A 20,987-nucleotide genomic window follows, 5' to 3' on the forward strand; every position below is an offset into this window, starting at 1 on the left:
CTGGGAGAGTTCATGGTTCCTAAACCAACCAACAGCGATTCCCTGGTGGTCTAGTGGCTAGGATTCGGCGCTCTCACCGCCGCGGCCCGGGTTCGATTCCCGGTCAGGGAACATTTTTAATAGAGTACAGCAAAGATGAGGAGAAATGTTTACATGGAGAGGAGCAGAGAAGTTGGTCCGAATGGTCCCGCGAGCTTTTCTAACAAGTTGAAAAGGCTGCGCATCTGATTTCAAGATTTAATCCTGAGAGATTAATATTGGAACAAGGAATTTTACAATCTTCAAGGAGTCTCACTCATTTGGCATGGTGCCAAAAGTTTGGCAAAAAGCATAAATGGTGCTAATCTTTAAAACGAGACCAAAATCCCCGCCACTGGATGAAAGACTTAGTGAGCCTCAACATCTGTGGTGTGGAAGTTATTTGAAAGATTTTTAAGGGATAATGTGCAAGGATATATTGTCTCCCACCTTATCAGTAGTAGACGTGAACACGGCTCAATGAAGGACTGATCGCGGTTAAGAACTGCTGGGAGAGCTCATGGCTTCAGAGCACTCGCCAGCGATTCCCTGGTGGTCTAGTGGCTAGGATTCGGCGCTCTCACCGCCGCGGCCCGGGTTCGATTCCCGGTCAGGGAAGGTTTTTAATAAAGCACAACAAAGATGAGGAGAAATGTTTACATAAAGAGGAGCAGAGAAGTTGGTCCGAATGGCCCCGCAAGCTTTTACAGCAGGTGCCAAAGAGTTATCCTTTCCTCACTTTTTATCCCCTCTGCCATTAACCATATCCCCTTTTTCAGTTCCATCATATGACCTGTAGGTGGCAGTGTTCTTCATAACCCTATAAGGTGCTTTAAGAAATTCAACGGATGGCAAAGAGATACAGCCAACAGGATTACGACATTCCCGCAAATAACAATACAGCCAACTGTATGTAAAATAACGGAGGTCGATGAACGTGGCTGCAGGCGCCACATTTTATTATTTACTATGTGTTTCGAAAGAAAGTTGTTTGTTTTTTTTATAAAAAGCACTGAAATCCGGTACGTTTCCGTTTTACTTTTAGCTACTATTCAAACCAATAAACGGTTTCGATTGAATCTCCTCATAACCCACATTTAATAAAATGATTCACTTAGTGTTTAAAGCCCAAGTTGCATTACCCATTATTTTCCAGTAAATTCAAACCGGTTATGTCCTGTTGACCCATTGTACAGCGCTGCGGAATATGATGGCGCTATATGAATAAATTACATTTTTAAAGGGAATTAAAGCTGGAAGAACTCACACACATGCTCTGTTTAAGGAAAGAAGAATAAAATATCCTGAAAAGTTTCTAATTAATATTTATTGTTATTTTCGGCACTAAAGGGAAGGGAGGAACGTAAAGAGACGGGTAATAAATGTAATCCGCCGCGAAACCTAACAAACCGTGAACGCTGAAAACTGGAAAATCCCTGAGAGTCTTTTTGTATCTTTAAGATCCGTTAATTATCACAATTATAATAAAATAGTTTACTGGGGACGGAAGCGTGTAGAGCGGGAAGGAGGACGGGGCGTCTCGGGGTCTTCTGCTCGGTCGGGTCCCGTCTGGTAGATTCACGGTCTAGAGGACGGGGGACTCTGCCGCAGGAGGGACTGGACGGTGGCGAACAGGTTGTGGACTCCGTCGCAATCCAGGATGTCATGAGGAGAACAGATGGAATCCTGCGGGAATGGGGAGGAAAAAGATGAAGGACAAAGCCAAGGTGGAGGACCAAGAGGAGAAGATGGGTGAGGTGAGGAGCCCCCAACTGCACCCCCAATACTCTAGGTGAGGAAAGGGACACGTTCTCGGAAGACTAGTAGGAGAGATGGTGGTAGAGAAGGTGTGATGAGAGGGAAGGGGGACAGCACAAGGAGATCTCAAACATCCCTAGGTGCAATTAACGAAATAATTCACTCCACTGCTTAGTCTGCATTACGTTTTAACACGTAAGTAACGTTACCCGTGTCGCAGAGCTCCTCCCAGGCTGAGCTGGAAGCACATTCCCCCGAGGAACCACTTTTTCTTACCTTAAGGGTGGTTAACGGGTCCAGTTCAGGTTAGTATGCCTAGAAACACAGAACCTGCCGGCACATCAGACCCATTCGGCCCAGACTCGATCTTTAATCAGTCGTTGGTCTCGCCTTAGATTCAGGAGCCGTATGTCTATCCCATGCATGTTTAATCCCCTCACTGTATTACCCTCTACCACTTCTGCTGGGAGGTTGGGTCCACTTATCTACCACCCTCTCTGTAAAGTAAAACTCCCTTCCATCCGAGTCTCTGATCCTCTAGTGGTGGATTTGGTAACTTTTCTCCTCCTTTGAAATAAATTCCCTGCCGTCTTTTGTTAAATCTCCCATCCCACCTATCGCTTCTCTCCCCGGTCTCTCTCTCCCTCCCTCATTTCTCATTTCTCTTCTCTCTCTCTCTCTTCTGTCCCCCAAGCCAGACATGTGGAGGTCCCTCAGTCTTTCCTGATAATTTTTATCCTGCAAACCATTCACCCATTTTAGTCGTCTTCAATATTCTTCTGAAGATGGGGGTCTCCAGAACTGCACCCCCAATACTCTGAGACCTCACCAGATCTGTAAAGGGGCAGAACCTCCTCCATCTTCCTGCTACCAATAACTCTTGCGATACACCCGGCCCCTTCCTTGCTTTTTTCCACCTCTTTGTTGCATCGCCTGTTTATCTTTCCTCAGATGTCAGGCGCAGCACAGGGGGCCCAATGTTATATTCTGCCTTGGGATGTTTACATCCTAAATACATTATTTTAAACTGCAGCCGCTGCGCTCTCCCCCATTCTTCTAACATTAGACCCTGCCTACTGCCCCTTCCCAGGGGTATTATTTCTTACTGAATCCAGAATTTCAGTAATGAATTTGAATACCCCAGGACACGGCGAAACTATTAATAAGTTCAGGTTCTGCGCCCGTCCCCTCAATCTTTCCCCACATTTATAGAGCTCCTTTCGCGTGTTTTCAGTTTCATTATTCCTGGTTTGTTTCATTCTTTCACCTTTTCCTCTTTTGTTACCCTGGTAGTTTTCACCTCCGTGTGCTTTGGGGCATTTAATGTGTTTTGCCTCATTAAGCTTAGTTTTATATTTGCTCCCATATTCCTCGCTTTGAGTTCACTTTCAGCTCCAAAACAGCTAAACCACGGCAGTCTCCTTTTGCTTTTATTCTTGGCGATTAGTTTAATGCCAGGAGGCCATTTTTTATCTCTCTTTTTCTCCTGGATTCAATGGCCAGACCCCCAGACTCTTAGCGATTCTGTAGCCGCCTCTGCACTTTTCCAAGCTCCGTAAGTTTATTTTTTTAGGTCAGGAGTCCAGACCGGCCCCTGCATATTCAAGGTGGGGTCTTGCCACTGGCTTATACAGACACGCAATCCTATTCGCCTCTCGTCAGTCAATATACATTTCTATACAGCACATCTCATCGGCCCTCGCAGCAGCCGCCTGACATTGAGCACTTACTTTATCCTCGGCAATTATCCCCAAGTCCTTCTCCTTTAATAGATAACCCTATTTAACGTATCATTCGTACATTTATTTATTTTACCAAAAATGCATAACCTTGCATTAGTCAACATTAAATCTCGTCTCCGATTGGTCGCTAAGTCCTGCCATTTTACCAAATCCGCTCGCAGGGAAGTAACATCTGTATTTACCCAACATGGTGTCATCGACAAACGCCGATCCGCGGCTTTCACTACCCGCCCCAAACTCATTAATAAAATTAAATGGCAGCCCTGGGCGGCCCCCATTTACAACTTCTGCTGTTGTCCCTGACATCACAGACACTCCCCCCCACACACCCCCGCCATGCTATGCTATTTTCTGCCTTGGGATTTTTACATCCCAAGTGCATTATTTCACATTTATCTACGTTAAACTGGAGCCGCCGCGCTCCCGATCCTCCATCCTTTATATCGGTTTCCATCAATTCCCCGGCTACCGATTTAAGACTTACCGGCCCACAGTCGGCCGAGTCTTTCCCGTTACCTTTTTCGGAAAGCGGTTCTACTCTTGGCAACTTTCATTCCGTTTGGACTGCTCCAGCCAATAGTGCCCGGTTAACTAAGTCTGCTGATGCGTTTGCCAGGCTTTTGTAGTAACCTTAACCCATCAAGTCCCACAGGTTCAACTCCAAACCCAGCTGGAAGGTACCTTGGGACATGCGCGCATTTTTACCGAAATAAACAAAAACAGGTAAATAAAGTCTTTGAAAAATATATTTGCATCAGAATAACCATTTTTTGGTGTTTCACTTATTTTTTTTGCTACAAGTTAATATAAGGCATTTTTTTCCTTTTCTAAATACAACAGAACCAAAAATTATTTCCAAAAACTGTGATTTTAAAAAATAAAAATGTTAGAATAAGCCACGCGTCACCGTGTTTATGTTTCGTAAATCAAAAAGATAAAGCTATTTAACTATTTCTATCCCCCCAAAAAAAAACTTATATTACAACCAAAAATACTCCTAATTCTTTACAAAAAAATAATAATAATCATAAATAAAATATTTTGGTTAAATTACAAACTCAGAATCAGTGTACAGAGGCCGCACTCCCGTGGCGCGGAGATATATGGGGCGGCCCGTATACATCGGCTCGGGCGCTCAGTGCTAATTACCCATTACCACAGCATATACTTAACCCCACGGCCCTCGCAAAGTCATTTTGTGGCCCTCGCTTAAGAGGGTCGACTGGGTGGTTAAGAAGAAGAAAAAAAAAACCCCAGTGAAGGGAGGGGGTTGAGAGAGGAGGAGGAGGAAGGCACTCTTTGCAGTCATTTCCTGTGACATCATAAGAAAACAGGATGTGTAAGCCACACCGTGGGACTTACAAAGCTGGGTTCCGGGTGCAGTTTACCCCCCACGTACCAAATAATTATGCCACAGATATAACTATTAAAAAAATAATAAAAAAAAGACTCCAAAAGGGAGAAAGCGGTGAGAGAGACCAAGCGGCGGTCGGCAGCACGGGGGGAGACGCAAGCCGAACGGCCAGGGTAGGGTATAAACGCAGGAGGCCGGATGGCGGTAGGGGCAGAGAACATGCTACGTGCCCGTGAGTAAGGACACAATGCACTTAAGGTGGACAAAGCATTAAAAAGGCACCGGTTTGGCTGGGGTGAGCAGGAGAGACCGCGGTGCCCCCTCCCTGACTCATCTCGGAGCCACATCTCTAACCTGCGCGCTGCTCTAGAAGCTCTCGCGATCACATGGCTACGAAAGCTAAAACGTTGGCGCATATAATCAGCATATATATATTTATTTTTACGCAATCCGCCATCTTCAGACAGGTCCTTCTACTATCCTCTCTTTCTCCGGCCAGGGACGTCCGTCACCGCAGGTTTTGGCCCATGTTTGGCTCTTGGCTCTCGCACACCAAAAACTGAGAAGACTAGAGGTGCAACGTGCCAACAGCCCAAACACCTCAAAAGTATTTTCGGGGTAATCATGCTCTGTACATCATTTTAAAAGTGGCTTTTAAGTGACCCTTTACAGTATCTTTCAAGGCAACAGCGCGCCCCCGATTTACCGGCCCCGGGGCTTTGACCAGGTCCCACACGGACATTAAAAGGCACCCAAATAAGTCAGGGAGGGGCGGAAAGTCACAGCCGGCGTGTGGCGTCCCGACACACACAGTGGTAGTCGTCGTCTACTTGGGAGTCCGTTTAGGTTCAGCCGAAACCAAAGCAGACAACCCCCTCAGAGCTCACAGTGATGCGGCTCCTCGTGGGAGGAGCCAGCGCTTTGTCGAGGTAACCGAGCTCGGGAGCGGACAGAACGCCCTCTGGCTCTTCGATCAACGGGGGACTAAAGATAAGGCAATGATCCAGTGCAGCAAGCCGTGTAAATAGCCAAAGGAAGGACAATCCCAAATTGTGAACCTATTAGCCGTTACCGCGGGTAGGGGGCAGACAAATACCCCATGAGGGCCTACAAGGCACAGAGCCTGCTGTAGGCGGCATATAGCGTCAGCATGAAGAGAGCATAGAAGAGCAGGAAGCCGCTGTACGGGGGCAGAAGGGAAGGAGCAGGGGGGCAGGGGGCTGCTCCAGGGGAAGGGGCAGAGTTCGAAGGAACGAGGGCAGCTTCTCCTCGGGCCAGCCTCAGGAGAGAGGAGACCGTCCTCTGCACGTTCAGTAGATGCGCGTCTCCCAGGATGTCAGAGGCCAAGCACAGATCTCGCTGCATGAGAAACACAGTCCGGAGGGAGGAGAGATGGATGGGAGAGACGGGAGACGTGATGGGGGAGGGGAGAGTGGAGAGACGAGATGGGAGAGAGACAGAGAGGAGAGACGTGATGGGAGAGAGGAAAAGGTTATTACAGGAACATGCAGGAGAAGAGATGTATTTACCAAAACAGGGGAAAAGACAGGAGGAGCATGCAGGAGAGGAGACATATATATATAATATATATATATTACAGGGGGGTGACAGAGGAGCGTGCAGGGGGGGGTTGGGGCCGAGGGCATGCGTCAGAAGGAATGTAACAATTATGGGATGGAGACAGAAGAGGGAAGAAGGTGTTAGAGGAATAAAGGAAAGGGGAGATTTAGGAAAGGAGAGAGAAGATTGGAGAAAAGCAAGAGAGACAAAAAACAAACACGTTAATACATTGAAGCGATGGCGTAGCACGTACACAAGCATCACACAGCTCAGCAACTCCCACGACCCTCAGCCAGCCCCGGGCTTCATTACAATAATAAAGCGTTTTATATGAAATACGCTATAAGCCCTGTGTAATGATTGGGGGCAGATAGGGCAATTACTCATCGCGTGTTACCTCGGGAACGCCAAGCTTCCGGCAAGCCTCCAGAAAACTGTCCACGTTCCGACGCCTCTTCACTGCGTTCAGCTTCGGCTAAAGGGGGGCAAAGAGGGGCAATTAAGTGGGGGGGCGCAAAATACAAATGGAGTAATGAACTAACCCGCTAATACCGCCCACCAACACAGAATAATGAATATCCCCGACGGGAGCGGCGTTCCTTACCACAGCGGGGGACGGCACATGAATGGAGGGGATGGAGCGGGGACGCAGGTGGTTGAGCAGCTGGCACAGGGCGACCCCGTTAGACAAAGCTTCACACAGGGGCTCCTGGAGAGTCACCTTCAGACGAGACTCGATGTCCTTCAGAGACAATAAAAGAGGGCATTTAATGAGGAGCGGGACGGGCGAGGAGGGACGGGCGAGCGTACAGGAGACGGGCCGTACCTGGCGGAGCTGCTCCAGCAGAGCTTTTTCATCCGGTAACGGCTGGGAACTTCGTAACCGGACAGGGCTGCGAGACTCCGGGACGCTCTGCTCCGAGGGGCCCGAAGCTGAAACCGGCACAGCAGGGCGAGAAAAAGACACGGCACGCAGAGGGTCAGGGCGAGATAAAGACACGGCAGGCAGAGGGTCAGGGCGAGATAAAGACACGGCACGCAGAGGGTCAGGGCAGGAAGGGCGAGATAAAGACACGGCACACAGAGAGTCAGGGCAGGAAGGGAGAGATAAAGACACGGCACGCAGAGGGTCAGGGCGAGAAAGACACGGCGCGCAGAGGGTCAGGGCGAGATAAAGACACGGCACGCAGAGGGTCAGGGCAGGAAGGGCGAGATAAAGACACGGCACGCAGAGGGTCAGGGCGAGATAAAGACACGGCATGCAGAGGGTCAGGGCGAGATAAAGACACGGCATGCAGAGGGTCAGGGCAGGAAGGATGAGATAAAGACACGGCACACAGAGGGTCAGGGCGAGGTAAAGACACGGCACGCAGAGGGTCAGGGCGAGGTAAAGACACGGCACGCAGAGGGTCAGGGCAGGAAGGATGAGATAAAGACACGGCACACAGAGGGTCAGGGCGAGGTAAAGACACGGCACGCAGAGGGTCAGGGCAGGAAGGATGAGATAAAGACACGGCACGCAGAGGGTCAGGGCAGGAAGGGCGAGATAAAGACACGGCACGCAGAGGGTCGGGGCAGGAAGGGCGAGAAAGACACGGCACGCAGAGGGTCAGGGCAGGAAGGGCAAGATAAAGACACGGCACACAGAGGGTCAGGGCAGGAAGGGCGAGAAAGACACGGCACGCAGAGGGTCAGGGCAGGAAGGGCGCGATAAAGACACGGCACGCAAAGGGTCAGGGCAGGAAGGGCGAGATAAAGACACGGCACGCAGAGGGTCAGGGCAGGAAGGGCGAGATAAAGACACGGCACGCAGAGGGTCAGGGCAGGAAGGGCGAGATAAAGACACGGTGCTAGGACAAAAGGCTTTGAGGCGATGCAGAGCGTTACCTTGCACCATCCGCACGGCTCCTCGGGAACACGATCTGAAGAGGAAGCTGCTGGGTTTGTGAGAGGAGCAGGCCGAGGGGTCTGAGACGGCGGAGGGGAGAAAATAAATAAATAAATAAATAAATAAATGCTTATATTTTAAATAAAAAGCCGGTGCGGCCCCCCGGAGACTCTCTTACCTCCGATCCTCCCGGTGGACCCGGCGGGGGGCGAGACGGAGTTTGCTGTCTGACAGCCCTGTAAAGACGAATAGAAAATGTCAATCAATACAAAGCGTATAAAGCGCAGCCGGTATCACACCAGATAACGCCTCCCGCCCGACTGCCCATCCGCCGGGGGCCAGACCCCGCGTAAGACGTGCTCATTAGTTACCTGATCCTGTGATCTGCAATTATCAGACGAGCTGCTGGGGAGGAAAAAAACATAAATCACATTGTAATCGCTGCCGCTCCTCCCCGACTTCCAAACCCCTCTGCCAGAGAAGCATGGCCCTCCCGGCCCCGGCAGACTGCCCCCCACTTACTCCGTCTGGGCGCCGCGTGCTGGAGGCGGGGTAGATGGGTACGACGGCACTCTCTGTATGCTGTAAGAGTCAGAGAGGAGACAATGATACGAACGTCCAGAAAGGACGCGCCGCACTTCTACCCGCCAGCCACGGCCGCTCACCTCTCGCCCCGCGGCACGGACGCCCGGCGCACGCCCTCCTGCTTCTGCTGCAGCTGCTGCCGCTCTCTCTCCTTCCAGATGAGAAGCGTCTCTGGCCGACGTCGCTCCTCCGCGGCGAGGTCCTGTCGGGTGCTGGGGGATGGAGGGGAAGCTGCAGCCCTGCAGGAGAAGACATGACTCAATCCCCAGGGACCAACACGGGGAGCCGGAGCTTATCCAGGTACCTAGACCGAGTACATCAGCCTCTATAAAAGGGGACAAGCAACAGACAAGCAAACCCCTCCAAGAAATAATCTACACACACATCCTACGTACAGCAACAAACTCCATAATCCCATCCACAAACCATACAGAGCTCTAAACCAGAGAGCGAGTCCATCCAGATACCATACAGAGCCCTAAACCAGAGAGCGAGCCGATCCAGAAACCATACAGAGCTCTAAACCAGAGAGCGAGCCCATACAGAGCCATAAACCAGAGAGCGAGTTCATCCAGAATCCATACAGAGCCCTAAACCAGAGAGCGAGTCCATCCACAAACCATACAGGGCTCTAAACCAGAGAGCGAGCCCATCCAGAAACCATACAGAGCTCTAAACCAGAACCACGAGCCCATCCAGAAACCATACAGAGGCCTAAACCAGAGAGCGAGCACATCCAGAAACCATAGAGCGAGTCCATCCAGAAACCATACAGAGGCCTAAACCAGAGAGCGAGCACATCCAGAAACCACAGAGCTCTAAACCAGAACCACGAGCCCATCCAGAAACCATACAGAGGCCTAAACCAGAGAGCGAGCACATCCAGAAACCATAGAGCGAGTCCATCCAGAAACCATACAGAGGCCTAAACCAGAGAGCGAGCACATCCAGAAACCACAGAGCTCTAAACCAGAGAGCGAGCCGATCGAGAAACCATACAGAGCTCTAAACCAGAGAGCGAGCCCATCCAGAAACCATAGAGCTCTAAACCAGAGAGCGAGCCCATCCAGAACTCCGCCCGCGAGCCCATCCGGAAAGTAATGCGTGAGTACGGCGGCCGCTGACGTGTTTCATGTTTCAGCGCATGTACTTTTCATGCAACTTGTGGGCAGGACCTACAGCAAAACACGGAGACCCCCGGAACTCCATGACTGCGGGGGGCGTATCGGGCGATAAAATCACATTCAGTGAACCCACCCATAGATCAGGGTCTTCTCCTCTGTCCGGGGTGTAGAATGATGATCAGGTCTCCGCTTATCCTATAAAATAAACGCGAGCGTCACTGAGGGGGGAATTACCGTATGTGCTCGATTATAAGACGACCCCCCAAAATCTGAATATTAATTTAGGAAAAAAAGAAAAAGCCTGAATATAAGACGACCCTACAGAAAAAAAAGATTTACCAGTAAATGTTAGTTCATGTAAACTATGTGAACAATTGTTTGTTAATAAAAGCTATGATTGAGAAAAATATTCTGTTTTTATTTCTTTTTTTTTTTCAACCTGCCCCCCAGTTATGCACATCTGCCCCAGAAATGCCTTATACCCCCTATATGCCACTGTGCCACATTATACGCCTTTTAAACCCCTATATGCCACTCTGCCTCCAGAAATGCATTATACCCCTATATGCCACTCTGGCACTTAGAGGGTTAAAAGGCATATTATGGGGCAGAGTGGCATATAGGGAGGTAAAAGGCATTTCAGGAGGCAGAGTGACATTAAAGGGGTTAAAAGGCATTTCACAGAGCACTCTGCCTACAGAAATGCCTTATCCCCCCCATTTAACACTCCCCCTCCCTCCTCCAAACTTACCGGTGCTTCTGAGTTGGAGCGGGGGGGGCGCATAACACAGGAGGGTCCAGGTCCCCTGCATCTGAGCTCCAGGTGCTTAGTCCGGGCAGCGTGTAGAGCTCCACGCGAATCGCATAGAGCTCTACACGCTACCCGGACTAAGCACCGGGGACTCAGAAGCACCGGTAAGTTGGGGGGGGCATAACACAGGAGGATCCAGGTCCCCTGCAGCGGTGCGGGGGATCTGGATCTTAGTCCCATAATCAGACCTATTTGAGGTCTGATTATAAGACGACCCTGATTATAAGACGAGGGGTATTTTTCAGAACATTTGCTCTGGAAAAAACCTCGTCTTATAATCGAGCTAATACGGTATATGGCCATCGAGGGGGGGCGGGGGGTTTCGGAGTCATACGGCCACCGAGGGGGTAGGAATGACAGGATACCTGAGGCGTGACCACCATCTGAAGGCCGCTCTCTGACCTGGCGTCGTCCTCTTCCTCCCCGTTTGTGCCGCCGTCGATGAAGTCCGTGTGCTCGGCGTCTCCCTCTGGTGGTGAAACGAGAGATCAGCAGCGTTCACAGCAGAGACAGGTTCTGGGGGGCAGAAAGCCCCTCGCAGCCACCGTGAACGCAGCTGTCCGGGGGGCCGCGTCTTACCGAGCCCGTTGTGCCTCTCGGCGGACTGCCTCACGTCTCTGCCCAGCCCCGCGATCCTGAACGACAGGTCGGAGAAGTCGTCCGCGGACTGCGAAAGATACAGACGGTCAGACACATCGGTACGGAGTCTCTCCGGCCTCGGCCCGAGGGGACGCCTTTTACCGGGTGCCGTTACATGCCCCCGGGTATTAAAGCTCGAGTGAAGGGTCCACACGGGGCAATTGTCTGCCACGCTCCTACCTCGTTGCCCGACCACCTCTTGCTGCCGCTGTCCACGCTGTTGAAGCCGGAGTCCAGTCCCCCGTACGTCCGCGAGGGGTAGATATCGTCCGTCAGGCTGGGGAGAGAGAGGGGGCAACGTCTCAGGAAGGCAAGAGTAACGGGGTGAAAAAACTAAATACGTCTAGGGCTGCAACTAACGATTATTTTAATAATCGATTAATCGGCCGATTATTTTTTCGATTAATCGATTAATCGGATAAAAAAAACAATATGCAAATTTTTCGTTTATTTAAAAGAATTTAATGAACTGGATGTTAAAAAACAACTTAAAATTTACATTAACATTCTTATTTTGTTATGATGTAATAAAAAACAATATTTTCAAAGTACAAGAACCCAAACACAATATTTATGAAACAAAATAACCCCAAACATTCTGAAAAGAGGTGGACTATTACTGTTCAAGAAACTTTGCCCCAGCACTTTGCACTTTGCACCCAGCACTTTGCACCCAGCACTTTGCACCCAGCACTTTGCACCCAGCCCTGGCACTTTGCACCCAGCACTTTGCACCCAGCACTTTGCCCCAGCCCTGGCACTTTGCATCCAGCACTTTGCACCCAGCATTCAGCACTTTGCACCAGCACTTTGCACTTTGCACCCAGCCCTGGCACTTTGCACCCAGCACTTTGCACCCAGCCCTGGCACTTTGCACCCAGCACTGGCACTTTGCACCCAGCACTTTGCACTGTGCCCCTGCACCCAGTCTCTAACTCTGCCCTGCACCCAGCCCTGCCCCCACATTCTGCCCTGCCCCCACACTCACACTCTGCCCTGCACCCACTCTGCCCTGCACCCACACTCACACCCTGCCCTGCATCCCCACCCCCACTCTGCCCTGCACCCAGTCTCCCACTCTGCTCTGCACCCACACTCACACCCTGCATCCCCACCCCCACTCTGCCCTGCACCCAGTCTCCTGCCCTGCACCCCCCACCCCCACTCTGCCCTGCACCCCCACCCCCACTCTGCCCTGCACCCCCACCCCCACTCTGCCCTGCACCCACACTCACGAACCGCTCTGTGCGAATGGAGCCACTCGCACAGAGCGAACCGCTCTGTGCGAATGGAGCCACTCGCACAGAGCGAACCGCTCTGTGCGAATGGAGCCACTCGCACAGAGCGAACCGCTCTGTGCGAATGGAGCCACTCGCACAGAGCGAACCGCTCTGTGCGAATGGAGCCACTCGCACAGAGCGAACCGCTCTGTGCGAGTGGAGCCACTCGCACAGAGCGAACCGCTCTGTGCGAGTGGAGCCACTCGCACAGAGCGAACCGCTCTGTGCGAGTGGAGCCACTCGCACAGAGCGAACCGCTCTGTGCGAGTGGCTCCATTCGCACAGAGCGATTCGCTCTGTGCGAGTGGCTCTGTGCGATCCGTGCACATAGACATGAAGAATACTTACCTCCGGAACGCGTCACATCCGTCACGTAGCTAAAAGAAGGCGGAGACTGCAGAGCGTGTAGCAGAAGCGGGGAACGCTCGCGGAGGTAAGTAAAAGGAGCCGAGTGCTCCAACAACGAATTGATCACTCGATTAATCGATAACGGAAATCGTTATCGATGATTTCCGTTATCGATTATTATCGATTTTATCGATTCGTTGTTTCTGCTAAAAACCTGTAGCACTAAAGGGGTTAAAAGCCCCCCCCTCTCTGCGCGCGGACCCTCTGTGATAAATCTACATCACAGGCCCCTTAACCGGAGGGTGAATTGCCCCTCTGCCCCGGTGAGCCCGGTATCTCTGCCCCGGGGCGGGTGAGCCGGGTATCTCTGCCCCGGGGCGGCTGAGCCCGGTATCTCTGCCCCGGGGCGGGTCACTCACCACGCGGTGAAGCTTGTGGGGCGGCTCAGCTTGCCCGCGTCCGGTTGGCTGCAGGCCTCGAGGTTCAGGTATTTGAAGATGTGAACTTTGCCTTTCAGACAAATCTGCCAAGAAAAAACAGAACAAGGCAGGGTGAATGCCCTGATCCTAACGGGGAGGAATAACCCCGCAGACCCTGAGAACAGGAAGTGAAGACGGCCGCTCCCACGGGATACGCAGAAGGGTGGGGGGTCTAATGAATTTTAAACATGCAAACATTTTCTTCCAACATCCACGTCCAGTCTGCGCTGAGCCAGACCACAAGCACATAAGACTCAGCTCTATTGGTAGATGTTGCACATGCTCAGTAGCTGCAGCCAATCACATGATGCGTTCAGATAGCATGCGTGTGATTGGCTGCTGCTACACCCTCTGATTTCAGCTCGTACTGGGAGCCCCACTGAGCATGTGCAGGAAGTGTACTGAAGAACACTTCCTGGCTGCAGCGGAGGCGGCCGGGGGGAGGAGTTACAGGACACAGAACGTCGTGTACTAAAGAACGTCGAGCGCCGATCTGCTGCACGCGAAAGGGACTCCAACATGCGCGTAACGTGAAAGCGAGGCTGGCGGGCTCCTGAGGCGCTGACCTGCGCAGGGGGGAACTGCAGCGGGTTGTTGTCCAACGTGACAGTCTGGAGGTGGCGCATGTGCCGGTAACAGATCGGGATGCGGGTGACGCGGTTACAGGAGAAGTCCAGGCGCGTCAGAGGCAGCTCTGCAAGCTCTGTGGATGAGAGTGATGAGATTATACGGGAAGTCGGCGTCTCCCCCTGGAGCCCAACCGGGCAGGCAACCGGTAACTGCCCCCCCCCAGGACACCCCGCTCTTACCCTCGGGCAGCGCCGACAGCTGGTTCCTGCGGACGTTTAACTCGCGGAGAGACAGCAGAGAGCCCATCTGTGCCGGCAGCGTCTGAATTTCATTGCAGCTCACGTCCTGGACACGGATAAAACACACGGATAAAACACGCAATGCCAGCGCTCACCGACAGGGGGCGCTCTGACGGCGCCCGGCACTCACCAGCTGGCGTAGCGTTGTCATGGCGCCCAGCTCCTCGGGCAGAGACGTCAGCCGGTTGTTGGAGGCGATGAGGACGGTGAGCGGCAGGCGGCAGACGTGGGGAGGCAGAGAGGAGAGGAGAGGAGGTTCCGGCTGCGGCAGAACACACGGGAGGTTGGCACGCGTGACCGGCATAGCATGTTAACACGGATCATGAAGAGGGCCGGGATCAGGGGCCCCTGGGAGCCATCTAGCACTGGTCTGCCCGCCCCGACGGACACGCGACATGCCTGCGAGGCTCGTCATGCAAACCCCTCCCCCCGGCACAATGTCCTGGGACGTTTAACCCCTCGCTCCCCGGTGCGGGCGGCACTCACCTGACGTTCAGGTAGGTCAGCACCTGGAGGTGGGAGGCGGCCGGCGGGACGCTGCGGAGGCAGTTGTGGTAAAGATTCAGGGACTCCAGAGAGATGAGCCGGCAGACGTCGCCCGGGATCTCCGCAAACCGGTTCCTCGACAGATCTGGGGAGAGGGGATCGGAGCGTTACAGTCTATCGCTGCCGGGAGACGGGGGGGGCCGCGCTGCCGGGAGACGGGGGGGGGCACTGCCGGGAGACGGGGGGGGGGCCCGCTGCCGGGAGACAGGGGGGGGGCGCTGCCGGGAGACGGGGGGGCCCGCTGCCGGGAGATTTGGCATTGCGGGTGGAACTGAATGCTGATTGGTGGATGGCAAAACCTAAACGCACAGACTGTTTTACGTGGCTTTAACCCTTTCACTGCCACCGAGTCACAATTCTTATTCATTAGTTAGTGGAGTTTAAACAATACAGATTACAACCCGCCAGCGATACCCCCGCCTACATACACCGTCTACATACACCGCTGCGGCGTCCAGCAGCGCTATACACATCAATAATATACCCCCCCGTCTACATACACCGCTGCGGCGTCCAGCAGCGCTATACACATCAATAATATACCCCCCCGTCTACATACACCGCTGCGGCGTCCAGCAGCGCTATACACATCAATAATATACCCCCCCGTCTACATACACCGCTGCGGCGTACAGCGGCGCTATACACATCAATAATATACCCCCCCCGTCTACATACACCGCTGCGGCGTACAGCGGCACTATACACATCAATAATATACCCCCCCGTCTACATACACCGCTGCGACGTACAGCGGCACTATACACATCAATAATATACCCCCCCGTCTACATACACCGCTGCGGCGTACAGCGCCGCTATACACATCAATAATATACCCCCCCCGTCTACATACACCGCTGCGACGTACAGCGGCACTATACACATCACTAATATACCCCCCCGTCTACATACACCGCTGCGGCGTACAGCGGCGCTATACACATCAATAATAACCCCCCCCCCCGTCTACATACACCGCTGCGGTGTACAGCGGCACTATACACATCAATAATATACCCCCCCGTCTACATACACCGCTGCGGCGTACAGCGGCGCTATACACATCAATAATAACCCCCCCCCCGTCTACATACACCGCTGCGGTGTACAGCGGCACTATACACATCAATAATATACCCCCCCGTCTACATACACCGCTGCGGCGTACAGCGGCACTATACACATCAGTAATATACCCCCCCCCACCTACATACACCGCTGCGGCGTACAGTGCCGCTATACACATCAATAATATACCCCCCCCGTCTACATACACCGCTGCAGCGTACAGCGGCGCTATACACACCAATAATATACCCCCCCCGTCTACATACACCGCTGCGGCGTACAGCGGCACTATACACATCAATAATATACCCCCCCCCGTCTACATACACCGCTGCGGCGTACAACGGCGCTATACACATCAATAATATACCCCCCCGTCTACATACACCGCTGCGGCGTACGACGGCGCTATACACATCAATAATATACCCCCCCCGTCTACATACACCACTGCGGCGTACAGTGCCGCTATACACATCAATAATATACCCCCCCGTCTACATACACCGCTGCGGCGTACGACGGCGCTATACACATCAATAATATACCCCCCCGTCTACATACACCGCTGCGGCGTACAACGGCGCTATACACATCAATAATATACCCCCCCCCGTCTACATACACCGCTGCGGCGTACAGTGCCGCTATACACATCAATAATATACCCCCCCCCCCGTCTACATACACCGCTGCGGCGTACAGCGGCACTATACACATCAATAATATACCCCCCCCCCGTCTACATACACCGCTGCGGCGTACAGCGCCGCTATACACATCAATAATATACCCCCCCCCCGTCTACATACACCGCTGCGGCGTACAGCGGCACTATACACATCAATAATATACCCCCCCGTCTACATACACCGCTGCGGCGTACAACGGCGCTATACACAAAACCCCCCCCCCGTCTACATACACCGCTGCGACGTACAACGGCGCTATACACAAACCCCCCCCGTCTACATACACCGCTGCGACGTACAGCGGCACTATACACATCACTAATATACCCCCCCGTCTACATACACCGCTGCGGCGTACAGCGGCGCTATACACATCAATAATAACCCCCCCCCGTCTACATACACCGCTGCAGCGTACAGCAGCGCTATACACATCAATAATAACCCCCCCCGTCTACATACACCGCTGCGGCGTACAGCGGCACTATACACATCAATAATATACCCCCCCCCGTCTACATACACCGCTGCGGCGTACAGCGGCGCTATACACATCACTAATATACCCCCCCCCGTCTACATACACCGCTGCGACGTACAGCGGCGCTATACACATTAATAATATACCCCCCCCCCGTCTACATACACCGCTGCGGTGTACAGCGGCGCTATACACATCAATAATATACCCCCCCCCCGTCTACATACACCGCTGCGGCGTACAGCGGCGCTATACACATCAATAATATACCCCCCCGCCTACATACACCGCTGCGGCGTACAGCGCCGCTATACACATCAATAATATACCCCCCCCCCCGTCTACATACACCGCTGCGGCGTTGGAAGAGAGGGCAAGACGAGGGACGGGGTGGGAAGAAGAGGTGATGGGGAGAGACATTTAAGAGGTTTAATAAACAGCCTCCCAGCAGAGGTGGTAGAGGGTAATACAGTGAGGGGATTAAACATGCATGGGATAAACATACGACTCCTGAATCTAAGACGAGACCAGCGACTGATTAAGGTTTGAGTCTTTATTCCGCCCCACGCATGTACACCGGCACACACCGCGCATGTATGTACAGACAGCGTGTTATGGCAGAGAGACACGCGGTAGTCGCTGCAGGAAGCGGCTGGTAGTCGGATGTGGTCGATCTCGGCTGCCTTTTACTTCTGCAAACCGATTCCTGCAGCAGCTGTGCGGGGGGGGCAATCTGCGGGGGGGGGGTTATCTCAGCAGGGGGCATCTGGCTTCTGTAATCCCCTTTACCCCATACAGCCCCCACTTCACGCTCTCAGCAGCACAGAGCAAAAGGTGTCACCCCGCACAGGGGCATCGGGGGGGGGGAGTATTATTCACAGGGGTCACCCCCCCACACACAGTCCCAGCACAATAACCCCGTCCTGAGGCTGTTCACCCCGCAACACCAAGAGACCCCCACGCTGTACGATGACATTACCTCCCCCATACCCCATCGCTCTCATCACCCCCCCATATCCGTCCCCATCGCTCTCATTACCCCCCTAAACCCCTCCCCATGGCTCTCATTACCCCCCCTATACCCGTCCCCATCGCTCTCATTACCCCCCCATACCCGTCCCCATCGCTCTCATTACCCCCCTATACCCCTCCCCATGGCTCTCATTACCCCCTAAACCCCTCCCCATGGCTCTCATTACCCCCCCTATACCCGTCCCCATGGCTCTCATTACCCCCCTATACCCGTCCCCATCGCTCTCATTACCCCCCCTATACCCGTCCCCATCGCTCTCATTACCCCCCCATACCCATCCCCATCGCTCTCATTACCCCCCCATACCCGTCCCCATCGCTCTCATTACCCCCCCATACCCGTCCCCATCGCTCTCATTACCCCCCTAAACCCCTCCCCATGGCTCTCATTACCCCCCTAAACCCCTCCCCATGGCTCTCATTACCCCCCCTAAACCCCTCCCCATGGCTCTCATTACCCCCCCTATACCCGTCCCCATGGCTCTCATTACCCCCCCCTATACCCGTCCCCATCGATCTCATTACCCCCCCTATACCCGTCCCCATCGCTCTCATTACCCCCCTATACCCATCGCTCTCATTACCCCCCCATACCCGCCCCATCACTCTCATTACCCCCCCATCACTCTCATTACCCCCCATACCCATCCCCATCGCTCTCATTACCCCCCTATAAACATGGCTCTCATTACCCCCCTATACCCGCCCCCATCACTCTCATTACCCCCCCTATACCCGCCCCCATCGCTCTCACTACCCCCTATACCCATCACTCTCATTACCCCCCCTATACCCGTCCCCATCGCTCTCACTACCCCCCCTATACCCATCACTCTCATTACCCCCCCATACCCATCACTCTCATTACCCCCCCTATACCCCTCCCATCGCTCTCATTACCCCCCTACACCCCTCCCATCGCTCTCATTACCCCCCCTACACCCCTCCCATCGCTCTCATTACCCCCCTATACCCCTCCCATCGCTCTCATTACCCCCCTATACCCCTCCCATCGCTCTCATTACCCCCTATTCCTGCCCCATATCTCTCCTCACAGCTGGTCCTGTCCCGTCTACTCCTCATTACCCGCCATCTCTCTCTTTACCTCAGTATTTCTCTCGCTAGCCCAAGCCGGGCCCCTCTCCCCACTCACCGGCCCGGGTAAGGTCGCTCAGGTCGTGGTTCCGAGCGCACCCCGGTAGTTCCTTCATTCGGCGGCCGGATAGATTAAGAAACCCAGTGCTGGCCGCCTCTTCCACGGCTTTCTCCACGCTCCTCCTGCCTCCGGGCCCCACGGTGCCCTCGGGGGCGCAGAGATCAGGGTCCCCGTCCCCACCGCCGCCTTCGTCGTCATCGTTACCCGCCGCCATTGAGAGCGGAATGATCCGGGACGGGTGTGTTTCTAAGCAACAGCCAATACAAACGCTTCCTTTGGAAGAAGGTTTCGGCAATCCAATCGGAGGGAGGGTTCGGCTTAAGTGACAAGTTCCTATTAACCAATAGTGGTTTGGGAAAATAAAACTCCGCCCCTCTGTAACGGAAAGCGCTGAAGAATTGTCTTATTGCTCCATCACTGGAGAGACTGTGAACAGCTAGCACCACGCCCACTTCAGTACACAACCAATCACATGCGAGGTATCTAAAACCGTGCCTACCGCAGCTTTCTAACACATGTCCAGTGACAGGAGGGTGCGGCCCTTGTGGCTGCCCGAAGAGCCTCAGCCAACCCCTGGCGCATAAGACTTAGATTGACAGCTGCGTTGACTAATCAGAAGTGATATAAACAATAATATAATAGAAACGATAATATAAGACGATATAATATAAATGATTATATAATGCGATAAAATATAAAACAATATCATGTAAATTATAGTATAATACAAATGATAATATACAATAATATGTGATAATACAAATATAATGCAATATAATATAAATTATTATATAAAATAATGCAATATAATACACTTTAAGTTATAATATAATAAATAATAATATATAAATGATAATATAATTGACAGTATAATATAATTGATAATATAATACAGATTAAGTGATAAATATAAATAATAGAATACAAATGATAATATAATACAATCGGGGCAGTTACCCTCTACCACTTCTGCTGGGAGGTTGTTCCTCTGTTTTTTAGCTCTTTTGACCACAAAAATATTTGGTTTTCAGAAGAACAGGGGAAAAAAGGGGGGGTTTAAGAAACCTTAGAAATTTAGATAAACCATAATGTAGTACAAAAATATTAAAAAGTAGGAAGAAAAAATAGAAAAAAAAGAAAGATTACAATTTTAGCTAAAAAAAAAAAGTTATCTTTTTTTGTTTTTTTTTTAGAAGCCTTGGGGAAATAGATAAATAAATAGTAGAAATGGGGAAAATTTAGAAACAAAAAACCCCAAATATTCCCATTTTTATGTAAAAAAATGTATATTTACTAAAAGAAAAAAATGGATTTTTTTTATTATTTATTTCTATACATTTTTTTTAAGAAAAGAAAAAGAAGCGTCGGGTGCATCGCGTGAGATTCGGGCGCTCCGTCAGTCCCCGTATGACTCTGGCGTGACATTAGCGTGTAGGGGGCGTGGTAACCCTTCCGCGGTCCGGATCCGAGCAGCGGCGTCGGGGCAAACGATTGTTCTCTGCTGCCACGTTCTACGCGGAGCGCCGCGCGTTCGCACTCCTGCCACCTTGTGGC

The 20,987-nt window shown here is 52.2% G+C and overlaps 1 protein-coding gene and 2 non-coding genes across 3 annotated transcripts; 2 read left to right on the plus strand and 1 right to left on the minus strand.

Moving 5' to 3' along the window:
* The first annotated feature begins 39 nt into the window (after positions 1-39).
* On the plus strand, positions 40-111 carry TRNAE-CUC (transfer RNA glutamic acid (anticodon CUC)). The gene has a single exon. It is a non-coding gene; the product is annotated as a tRNA-Glu (tRNA).
* Positions 112-564: 453 nt separating this feature from the next.
* On the plus strand, positions 565-636 carry TRNAE-CUC (transfer RNA glutamic acid (anticodon CUC)). Its single transcript has one exon. It is a non-coding gene; the product is annotated as a tRNA-Glu (tRNA).
* Positions 637-1,325: 689 nt separating this feature from the next.
* LRCH4 (leucine rich repeats and calponin homology domain containing 4) lies at positions 1,326-19,752 on the minus strand. Its single transcript, XM_053461926.1, has 19 exons — positions 19,431-19,752; positions 14,947-15,086; positions 14,586-14,717; positions 14,396-14,501; positions 14,153-14,289; positions 13,527-13,630; positions 11,660-11,756; positions 11,420-11,507; positions 11,206-11,309; positions 10,163-10,224; positions 8,986-9,144; positions 8,843-8,902; positions 8,692-8,725; positions 8,499-8,556; positions 8,320-8,400; positions 7,259-7,365; positions 7,037-7,174; positions 6,830-6,907; positions 1,326-1,704 (listed from the first exon to the last, which is right to left on the minus strand). Exons 1-19 carry the CDS (start codon positions 19,645-19,647, stop codon positions 1,597-1,599), a joined length of 2,010 nt encoding a protein of 669 aa, XP_053317901.1. The 5' UTR covers positions 19,648-19,752; the 3' UTR covers positions 1,326-1,596.
* Positions 19,753-20,987: the final 1,235 nt, after the last annotated feature.

Source organism: Spea bombifrons, chromosome 4 (assembly GCF_027358695.1).
Source record: "Spea bombifrons isolate aSpeBom1 chromosome 4, aSpeBom1.2.pri, whole genome shotgun sequence".
Taxonomy (NCBI): domain Eukaryota; kingdom Metazoa; phylum Chordata; class Amphibia; order Anura; family Pelobatidae; genus Spea; species Spea bombifrons.

What these genes read in the sequence shown, in the direction of transcription:
- LRCH4 (XM_053461926.1), bottom strand. Translation starts at nt 19,647, where the DNA reads ATGGCGGCGGGTAACGATGACGACGAAGGCGGCGGTGGGGACGGGGAC. An exon ending in AGATGGTGGTCACGCCTCAG is followed by an intron (nt 10,225 to 11,205) that starts GTATCCTGTCAT and finishes TTTATTTTATAG; the next exon opens with GATAAGCGGAGACCTGATCA. An exon ending in TGCTGGAGCAGCTCCGCCAG is followed by an intron (nt 7,175 to 7,258) that starts GTACGGCCCGTC and finishes TTGTCTCTGAAG; the next exon opens with GACATCGAGTCTCGTCTGAA.